This window comes from Acanthisitta chloris, unplaced genomic scaffold (assembly GCF_000695815.1).
Source record: "Acanthisitta chloris isolate BGI_N310 unplaced genomic scaffold, ASM69581v1 Scaffold4097, whole genome shotgun sequence".
Lineage (NCBI taxonomy): Eukaryota > Metazoa > Chordata > Aves > Passeriformes > Acanthisittidae > Acanthisitta > Acanthisitta chloris.
In genome coordinates, this window is record NW_008683020.1 from 3869 (window position 1) to 15238 (window position 11370).

The 11370-nt window shown below is 38.7% G+C and overlaps 1 protein-coding gene across 1 annotated transcript; it reads right to left on the minus strand.

The window, feature by feature from the left end:
• Positions 1-5652: 5652 nt before the first annotated feature.
• Positions 5653-11005, minus strand: WARS2 (tryptophanyl tRNA synthetase 2, mitochondrial; the record flags this gene model as incomplete). Its single annotated transcript, XM_009078734.1, has 3 exons — positions 5653-6101; positions 8186-8304; positions 10920-11005. Coding segments are annotated over 3 exons (654 nt in total), but the record flags the coding sequence as incomplete, so codon positions are not given.
• Between the last annotated feature and the right edge of the window lie 365 nt (positions 11006-11370).

The following is an 11370-nucleotide window of genomic DNA, read 5'->3' on the forward strand; positions in this document are numbered from 1 at the left end:
CCAGCACAACAGACATTAAACTCAGTGCTTAATTTCATGTCCAAAGGCAGCATGAGACCACTCATGTAGAGGATAATCTCATGGCCATCGTGTTTTGTGACAGCAATTTACCACAGCAGCAAAGTATCTTCCCAGATGTTAAATTGTTTATTGTACCTGAGCACATGTGCTCATCCCTCTGTGCAGGAAGTTGGCATTAGGTTTTGTACAAAATAATTGCAAAGCCAAAGCTGCCTAAAAGCGAAATGATTAGTGAATCTGCCATTGCATAATAATGTTGAGACAGTTGCAGGTAGAATGATTTCTCACAAAACAGAACAAATACTTTTCTGTCAAATGTTCCATAATATGACCATTATTAGCACAACCTACAAAATGACAGAAAAGACAGTGGGAATCAGAGCAGAAATATTTTGTGAGAGTAAAGAGAATTTTCCATTACTTCATCTGTCATCAGGACGGGACTATGCAATAGAAAGCTTGGTTGGGAATTCAAAGTCTAACAGAAATCTTCTCTTACAGCCTAGTTAGTTTAAAAAAATCAAACCAAAACACAAAAACTTCAATTGAATCAATTGATGTCACATACAACTATGGTTTTGCTGCAGCACTTTCCCTGAAATTGGCTCATGCAACCAGTAAAGTCCCACGATGTAAGGGACTTCCAAGATGATGAGAGATGATGTCTGGGTCCTTCCAAGGCTTTTGACTAGAAATCATTTTCATTCTTCTTGCAGCCACTGTCAAGCTTACCCAGAAAGAATGAACAGATCAAACAATTTTAAACAAATTAGACGGTCCAATACATTAGGCTTTTGTTTTCCTGCCAAGAACAGGTTTCCTGAACAGAAAACCTTTTTCACTACACTCCCTATGCCAGCTTGCTAGATTATTTCTCTCTGTGAAGCAGTCAATCAGTCAAAAGTAAACAGGCAGGTAGCATTCAAGAACTCAAATGTGGAGACCAAAATGGTGAAAGATCCATCTGTTGTCCTGAACATAAATCTAAACAAGCTGGACCACTGAAAGAGCATGCACATTAGATTTAAGACTCAAATCCACCTGGGTCCATATTGTTGCTATTACCAGAACCACACACAGACCCTCTCTGAGTTTTGTCATGAACCTTGAGCCGTATGGATAAGCAGAACGTGGATCAGAGTAGTATTGAATGAGTCATTCAGAATGGACGTCTGGCTCTTAGTGATCCCACAACAACTACTGAAATTGGATTTGTAGCTTATAAAAAATAAGCTGCTTTGTGAAATCATCATTTTTGGGAAAACACCCAAAGGCTTTGGATTAGATTTGGCTTTGGTTTATGGTTTCCAAACAGATTTCTGCTGTCACAATCATCTAGCAAACTGTGGAGACCAGAAAAGTTTCATGTTATAGTACAGTCCTCAACAAATCAGATCCAGAGTTCCTACATAAGACGACATAAAGGCTTTCATCAGCAGAATTTACTGCTATACTATTGTCAGGATTGTGATAGCCCTAACCAAGGGTAAGAAAGCATCTGCTTTGATAATCTACGGTCCCAAAATATTTAGATGCAGGTCAGCCCTCAAGGATCCCATTTCATTGTCCTTCCGTAAGACTTTCAGTGCACTCTTACGAACTCCCTAACCTTCAATGGATGCAGCCATAATCCTGCTAAGGAGCTTTGCTTGAATTATTTGTAGATAAACACACACTGAATCAGAACTATGCACATGGCCTTCTGGAGATTCTGAGAAGGCAGATCATGGTGTCTGAAAACTAAGTATACTTCAATCACATCTTTAAGAGTTACAATCAAATTCCAGTATAAAGTACAATATACATGTACTGCAGTTATTTGAAGCAGGGATGTGTGCTGGAGCAGTGCCAGAGTTGATTTATGGGGCCAGTTGTCATTTGGAGTCTCTGCTGAAGTAAACATTGTTCCCGAATCTAAAATTCTCAGTAAACTCTGTGCTCTAAGTTGAGAGCACACAACTGAGACTCACTATTGGTGTCTTCTGATAAGTGGTAAGATGACTTCCTAGGAACAACTGGCTGCAAAGATAAATGTCTCAAACATACAAATATTTCTGTTAGACATGCAAGTTATTAATTGTGGAGTTGATGTTTTATCTCTAAAGGTAAGTGAATCTTACCAGGAGTCTGATACTGCAGATCCCAACCCCTACATATCTATCTCAGATGGACTAACACATAGGAATGGCAAAAGAGAAAATTTTGAGACTAAGACCCAAATTATTTCAAGTCTTTTTTTCTTCAGCTAGGAAAGATGTATTTGGACCTTTCTCCCACCCAGTCCTGGAAGCACACCCTAAAATGTGACTTCCACAATACTACAGGGCATGTCTATACTAGCACTGCAGAAGGGATCAGGAGTGTGCTTTTGCAAAAGCTCCCCACTGTCCCCACCAACTGCCCTTCAATTGACATCAAGTCTCTTCTCTTGAAGAGGTCTCAGGGAATATGATCTGGATATAAACAATCATGAAAATGCATTTCAGAAGTGCCCCTACTGCACTTCAGATGTAAACAAACAGTAAATCCCCAGCACACTGGACTGAGTTAGAGTGAAACAAGTAATTCTGAAATACACAGCATCAAGTCTTCTCTAACAACTGTTCTCTAAACAGATATTTTAAGTCATCTGCACTACTTTGATAACATAAACACTGTCACAGAACACCACAGAGAATGGGTGCTTACAAAAACATTCTGAAGAGGAAACATGGAGGTAGAAGAAGACCAAAGAGATCAGAGTAGCTTAGAACCAAACCACTTTTACTGATAATACTGAGCACACGTTGCGTCAAGCTCAGCTTCCTCCTGCGAACTCTTTCAGATGTCAAGTAAATGGCTGGAGAAATGCAAAGAGGCAGCCAGGCTAGGTTCAGATAAACAACCTGAATGCCAAGATGGCTAACTTTGCATAAAAGCCATGCCCTAAGAAAACTGAAATAGGCAACAGATACCTGCAAATATCTGCATTTGTTGCCCTTCTCAGGGGACTCTAAAGATCATGATTGTTAATGGAACTGGGATTATTTCCCTGCGCAGATGCAGTTTTTATTTTGAGAATTCCTCCACATAAGCAATTAAAATAAAAAGCTAAGTCAACAACCAGTAGGTGAACATACTCATTTTACACAAGTTTAACTTTCCTGAAGACGAAACCCAGGAATATTTCCTTACTTGAAGGAAATAGGTCAGGCAAGTAAGATTTGTTTGACTGAGAGGGGAAAGGGAAGGGAAAATCCCCAATCTATTATTGAATTAAAAAGAGACAAATTAGTGGATTTGATTGAAACATTGCTAAATATATGAAGCATTAAAGCCCACCCCAAAGAAAAGGCTCATTTCAAGTTTTTCTTCTTGCTTCACCTACATGATTTTCTGAACAAATCTAAAAGTCTTGGAGGACTGCTCAGACCAGTTTGAGTAACAAACGCAAATTGCCTGTTGATGTCAACCCCTCCCATGAATGCTCCTATTTCCTTTCCATTGCAAAAAAAGGGTGTGTTGAATGGCAACCCTATATGTTAGGAGATTTGAGTATCAGAAGTGTAAAGACACCATGAAGCTATGATTAGTCTTTTGAATATATGCTCCTACCTTTGCTAGTGAAAAAGTGGTACAGATAGAAAATAGATACACTAGTGCTAAAGATTTTCAGTGCCTTCATGAGCACTGTGTTAACTTCTCTTAAGCAACATATCGTGAGGCCTTTGCAGAAATCAATCCATATTAAATAGTGTCACAGTGAACAGTTTATGCCAAGTCACTAGGCAGCAGTTAACTGTGTGCCTTAACTTTTTGTCTTGGTTCCCAAGCAGACTCACGCAGCTGTTAAACGCTGACAGAAGCTTTGTAAAACTACCTAAATATGCACTGTTATAACTGTGTCCTTTCCTAATCCACTACATCTTACTTAAAATCAGGGACAATTTTTGAATATATTTATTCTTTCCAGAGGACATTACCTTGGACTTGTCTATACTGAGTTTGATTTCTGATTATTCCGCTCTGCATCTCTAGTCCTGACTGACTTCAGAAACTGTCATCATCAAGTTCTTGCAGTTCTCTTCTTTAGATCCCTAACAAATAAATATAGGTCTCAGAACAGATTTGGAGATGCTCAGTTCTCAATTTTATGTTTTGAAAAATTAAGTATTTCTTTCTGAATCAACTCACTATAGTTAATTAAATAGCATTAAAAATAAATAATGACCAAAACAACCAACCAAACAACTGCACTATGCAGAAACACACACCCTGCCCAGTTTTACTAACTCACTCATGTAAGAGTGCAATCCTTCATGACAAATGCCATGGCATATAATGGTTATGAGTTGCCAGAGTACAGGAGTAACCCAATTTACACTGCAGTATAGCAATTTCAAACACAGCGTCATGAAATGTAATGATACACTTAAATATGTTGGCACAGGACAAGTAGGGCTTCCATTATCTTTTAACATGCACTGCTACCCCCTTTTCAGAACATGATGTCTCCTTTAGGCAATTCCCTTTGCCACACATTCCCTGACAAATGCCATGGTCCACAGACCCAGTCTGTAGGTCTTGTGAGGCCTAAGATCGTGCAGGCTAACACCATTCTGTCACTGGGCTTTCTTGAGGTTCAGTAGTAGAGAGCTCATAAAGATCTGTTTAACTCCATTCTGGCTCAGGCCTTGGCACAATTTTCTAAGCAAGTAATTTTGTATCTTTACAGAAAGTTCTTTGATTTCTTGACCTAAGATTTCTTTGACTCAGGATTACGTCTTCTCCTCTACAGCTTTTCTAAAGCAATCCTAGACTTGATGCTGAACTGAAAATCCTGAAGATCCCTGCTAAACAGAACAGCAGGTGGAATAGGAGCAGCAGAACCACATGTCATTTTTTTACTCGAGTACCTCATACCTGACCAGCAGGATGGCACAGGTGGCAGAAGTGTATTTCAAGTCCACTCTCTGGATTCTTTGGAGTGACTGTCAAAGAAGTCATTGAGTACAGTATCCAGTGAGTTTTAGAGAGACACACTGACTCACTTCACACAAGCTACACATATACAAAAGTCACACTTAATTTGAAGACACGATAAGGAGAAACAATAAATTCTTTCTTCATCACCCAGAGCATCTATTTGTAAGTCTCTGCTTTTATTCTGGGTAGCCAAGAACATGTTCAACCACTATATCAAAGCTGAATATCCCCCAATGAGATGAATTGTCCATCTGTAACAAGATCACATGCACAGCTAAGTATGTTCTAGAGAAGATTACAAATCTTTCTGCTAGATTCTTATCAACTCTCCTATACTTCATCTTCCCACAGTAGACAACGGAAAAATCCCAAACTCCATATAGGTAACCTTATATTCAGCTTTTGTGTGATTTCTTTTTGAAGTGCGATTGCTTCTGGCCCCCCTCTTTTGACTATCCAAGCCAAGCTTAATGCTGTTTCCACTGGAAATATCTGGCTTCCTGCACATTTTTTAATGCAATCACCTTGAGTGTTCTACTTGAATCTTCCAGAAAAAAAAAGCATTTATTTCCAACCAAAAAGATTAATAATTAAGAAATGATTTTGTTACAAATAACAAAATATCTGTCCCATGATACAAAAGTCCTTGAAACTACATAGCAGCTTCTATTGAAATCCCACAAGTCTTCTTACTTCTTGATAGATGGGGGCAGCCAATTCTTTGGCTCTCTCTGCTCCATCCTCTAAAACCTTTATCAGATGGAACTTGTCTTCCTGGAGTTTTTTGATTTCGTTCCTGATAGGTGCAAATTTTTGAATAACTGACTCTGCTACCACTGTTTTGTAGTGAGCAGTGTCAAGACCGGTGGCTTGGTGCACCACTTCTTCAATGCTGAGCCCTGTTACAGCAGCATGAATAGACACCAGATTGGAGACACCAGGGCGACTGTCTGGATCATAGGTCACTTCAGAAGTAAAGTCAGTCACAGCTTTGCGAAATTTCAGCACTATTTCATCAGGACTGTCTGTTATGTTAACTGTAGCTAACTTCTGTGGGTCTGACTTGGACATCTTCACTGTCGGATTCCTGAGGGATTTTACTTTCTTTGTTGTACCTTAAAAAAAAAGGAATAACTATGAACACAAACAATGGTTTCTTATGACAACTGCTAAGAACACTTTGCAGCAACATTATGAAACTCTGTTTATCTTTGCTGAAAAATGAGTTGTGAGCACAATCACGTACACTCTATTTAGTCCTTATGCCTTCCCTGTCACTCTAAGAAGCCACCTTTCTCCTCCCATAAAGTGAATGAAACCTGCTCCATCTCTGCCATCCTCACTAAGCAGAAACTTCTTATGGGACTTTAATATTCTAGCATGTAGCTAACATGCTGATTTTCCCTGAAAATTTCTCCTCCCTTGTATTACTGGCACCAGGACAAGTTTCCTAGAGAGCATGGACTGCACATTACTGAAAAGTTCTGTAACAGTGAAGAAATAGGTTAAATCCACTGGTAAAAGAGAATCCCAGAACAGTTAATCTCCTTACTTCAAGAAACTCTCCCCACCAAATCTCTTGGTAATTCTTCTAAATCTCAATAAAGACATTTATTAGGGTTGGACTCGATGATCTCTGAGGTCTCTTCCAATCTGGTTGATTCTATGAGTCACCTAAAATTCTCCAACTGAACATTAACCAGCTCTGTTAGAGGTAAAGCACTGTTCAGATAAGAAAGGAGTGGGTATTGTACAAATTGCTAAGATGCATGCACATGAAATAGAATAGTAGCATCAGGGAAATATTGTGATGCACTTTAACAGCATCAACCCAAACTATTTCAGTCTTTCACCAAGACACATCATTCACAGAGCACATAAAGTATCACTCATTTAGAGAGTACTCACGTCAATTGTTTTTAGACACCTAATACAGCCAACTAAATTACCTGCACAGTCCTCATAGATGGTCTTTGTACTCAGTGAAAGGATAAGGATTCTTCCAGCATAGAATTCAAACTGCCCTGAAAATGCACCGTTCTGAATCACCTTTTGGAACAGTCTCTACCATAAATTTGAAGGAGTCCAAGTAATTCAATTGCTTATAGCTAGTGAGTCTGAATAGGTCCCCAGCTTCTCCATTCATCTAGAATACTTTTTTGGCTTGCATATACTTGTGAACTTATAAAGGAATACTTTCCATGAGCAAAGTGGCAAAGTGAAACATTCTTTCTTATTTTCCCAAGTTGAGCTTTTTATTTAATGGTAAACAGTCTCACCTGCATCATAGGCTACAGTGAGCTCCTCTTATAGTGCTTAGTATTCAACTGCTCATTAGAAACTTTAGAGTTTGCAGTACCTAGTATTCTCTGAGCTCCATCCTCGGTCTAACACCATTTTTGTCACTGAAGCTTGAAAATTGAGAAAGGTTTATTAGCATCTGTCTTCTCCAAGGTGATAACTCCTTGCTATTTTGGGCGTGAAGGTCTCTGCTGTGCATTCCTCTGCATTACTTACAACAAAGATGCAATGCTTCTTCCTTGCCCAATTCTTCACGTTTCTTAACAGACATCATTTGCACCATCTGACTCCTCCTAACTCTCCAACTTGTGACCTTATAGCTCAAAAATGGCTGAGAAGATTTTCCTTATAAAGCTCCCTGAGTCTAAGATCAAAACTGGAAAGTCTTAAGGTCTGTAAGAGGTCTGCACTGAAACATGCAAGTATATACTAAACACCCTTAAAAAATTCTGAGCACGTACCAATAAACCCACAGGCTGTTTAGGATACTTAACGCAAACATCTACCACTCGGCCATTGAAGAATTCTGCTTGCTAGACGTCTCTTGCCTTGTTGCATTCATGTCTCCTGAACTGGCAACATGGAACAGAGACCCTACTCTTAAGAAGTCCAGTACTTACAGAGAAAGGCTGACTGGCAGCAGCAGAGAGCATCTGGCCCCCGGGACTAGAATACCAGACGTCACATACATTCCTCTACCAGAGATTTGTGAAGCCTTATGTCTATCTTGGGAGTTCAATTTCACAGCCTCTAGTCTCTTGTTGTCAGTTTTTAATTTTCCACTCCCTTAGCAGCAGTTTGTTCCCTTTTCTTGGTCCCTGAAACTATTTCCACAATATTGAAATCCATCTTCAACCCTGAAGTGAAGGGGAAAAAAAAATAACCAAGACCAGCTCACTTAAAATGGCTTTGGGCACAGGAAAGAATTCTCCATATTTCTTGTTGAAATGTTGTGCTATATCTTGGGCTAGTTCCAGGTGCAGGACTTGATCTTCTCCAACAGGAACATGTGTTGACCTTTTAATAAAAGACAGATACAGGAAACTCAGCAAAGCTCTCTGGTTCTGCTGAAATGTTACTCAAGACTGTCACAGCTTCTGCCATGACTGAGGGCCAGATTGAGCCAAGCACTCAATCCCAGCTAGATATAGGCACTGTGGGAACATGATCCCAAACTGAATGTATCCCAGGATAAGTCTGTTTTTTGTGCTGAACTGAACATCTTCAAATAGTCCTTTGTGAAAACATATATAGTAAAGCTACCTGTAAGAGCAACTCATTATACTCAGCTCCAAGAAAGGTTTTTGTAGTATCTCCTGCTGTCTCTTTAGAGATCAAAGAGCACGTGTTATAGTGTGTGAACAAAGTAAGAAAGATCTGCAAGGCATAAAGCCAAGCCCCTTGTCATGTCACGTCTCAGGAAAACATAACTGTTGTTGAGAAGTTAGTACTAAGGATTTATCAAGGGAAGGAAAGAAGAGAGTGGTTCTTCCTCAAGGGTCACCATTGTATAAATATCATGTGGGCCAGTGCTTCTTTTGTCACAAGTGTTATCATTAGTAGATTAGAACTGTTAGGTTCAAAGGACCATTTGATCTTCTGCATTGAGCTCAATGGCTTGAATATACTTCTGGAGGAAAACACAATCTGCATCAGAGGACACAAGGAGGTAAAGAATCCATTATTTTCCCCAGCAATTCTTTCCCACAGTTAATCATACTTGCAAAGAACGCATGATTCTTCTAGATGAGGCAGACTTGAAGTCTTGCCAGCTTTTGATTACTCTCCCATCCCCCAGCAGATTTTTTTACTAAGGCTAGTGGGGTATTCAGCTCCGAATCCTGGATATGTTCCAGAGCAAGGAAATTCACTATGCATCTTTTACATTCCCAGAAAATTTCAGTTCAACATAGTACTCTTTCCTTCCGATTCTGAATTACTGGGCTGACATCCAGGAATCAACTTGTCCACCTTTGTTCCCCACCAAACAGTCAGCAAGAGAACTTAAAAACAGTTACAGTAGCCAATAGGAAATCACAGTGGCCTATAACTAACAGAGAGAAAATCAGTTACCATAATCAATATACTTTAAGCAGGTCAAAACAAATGTTTCCATATGCCAAAATGGTTCCATATTCACAAAGTTTGCCACTAAACAGAAAACACATTATTTCGATAAATGCCTCTGCATGATTCTTTGCCTTTATCCCTGCTGGGTTTTTAAAAAAATATTTTTCTGTTCTACTGCTATTTTTACTCCTTTCTGTCATATATTTACCTTGTGTCCATTTTCCTGTCTCTTTGATCCTCAATTAATCTGAGTTAGTACCGTTTCTGCCCTTCCTCCAGCTCTAGATTATTCTTCATGACTGCCATTTCCTTCCTGTGTTTCCATTTTCCCCTAATTCTTGTTCCTTATATTTTTTTTTTTACATTAAAACATTTCTTATTAAAGATATGTCAAATTTCTTCAAAGACATATTTTTTTCCTTTTACTTCCTTGTTCTGTGCTCTGTCTGGACAGTCTGCTGCTAATACAGAGAGTAGTAAACAAATCACTGCCTTTACTAAGGAAAGATGAATCACATGATCTTATTACATATGGAAGAGACATACATGGTTGAGCTCAATCAAAACAAGATGATTTCTGATAAAATTATTTAAATTTCACCCTTACACCTTTCACCTAAATTAAACCCTTGCTTGACAATCAAATGGGCCTCACTGCCAAGATGATCATAATGTTCAAATTCATTCTGACTTTTGCCTGCTTCCCATTATTTTCAGCTAAAATTCAAGTGAATTAGAAATATCATCTACTAGTTTTCTAACAGTTCTGCTCTCCTCTACTACGATCACTTATGATTAAATTTCTCTAGATACATGTTTCTGAATTAACAACTGGCTAATCTTGGTTACTCTGTCCTAAAGTCCCCATCCTCATAGTTCTGTATTACTTCTCTGTCCCAACAAATACAACTTCTATTCAGAACAATGCCAAAAAGCACATATGCTCAGAACATAAAAACAGTTAATACATAGTGCATCATCTCTAACATTTATTTCCTGACACAGTTTAAATAATACTACGAAACACAACCAGTCATGACAATGCACTTCAAGTTCTGTCAGCTAGGCTATAGGCTTAGGTATGCTGAGTCCCCAGCCCCTCGTTAGGGTGTATGTCCACTGCAGAACACAGTACACCACAAGGAAAACCGAACCAGCCCAGCCACTAAAATGTGTGGTCAATTACTCACCTTTTTTCAGCAGTATGAACAGGCCTACACTACATACAATTTGAGTACCTCTACAGCATACTGCATAAAATAAAGCATAACTACTTAAAAAATTATATATATGTGTATGAATGTAATATGTAAACATCAATCTGTTACAATTCCCTAAGAATTATTCTCAAGTGACCAGCTTTTTCTCTTTACAGCCCTGTCAGTTGCTTTTTAACCCAGGTAGATTTCAACCAGCCACTTGAGAATTTGTCATCCATTTCCAATCTTCTGATCTAATCAAACCCAACTCCCTCACTCAATAAGTTAGAATGTTGACCTGATGAACATTCATTCTAATGCAGCTGAATGGACACTCCCCATGGGCTCACATTTGCCTCTTACTTGTACAGCAAAATATCTGCTGCTTGAAGCACAGGGTAAGTCAACAAACCAACAGTTCCTTCGCTATTCTGGCTGGCACACTTCATCTGTTTGAAAAAGAAAAACAGAAAGGAATCACACTTTTGGCTATTGGTATCAAAATATGCGATTTTAATTAATTAGAATTCTAATTGAGTAACTTATTGTGCAACTCTAAAGAAGACTGTAATGTCAAATCCACTCCTTATGAATGCATAGATGCTGTTTTATGTCCTATATTTATGACTTTCCCTGCACTGTTCTGATATTGCAGTGGGAAGAAAACACAGTCCTTGCATCTTCTGTGTGCAACCTTCTTAATGAAAATAATTTCAAACACAAAACAATCAAGCTGGGTTAATACACTTAGTATTGATAAACCCTAGCTTTTAAATAGAATTTTCAGCAATAAATTTTTGAAACACTTTATAAT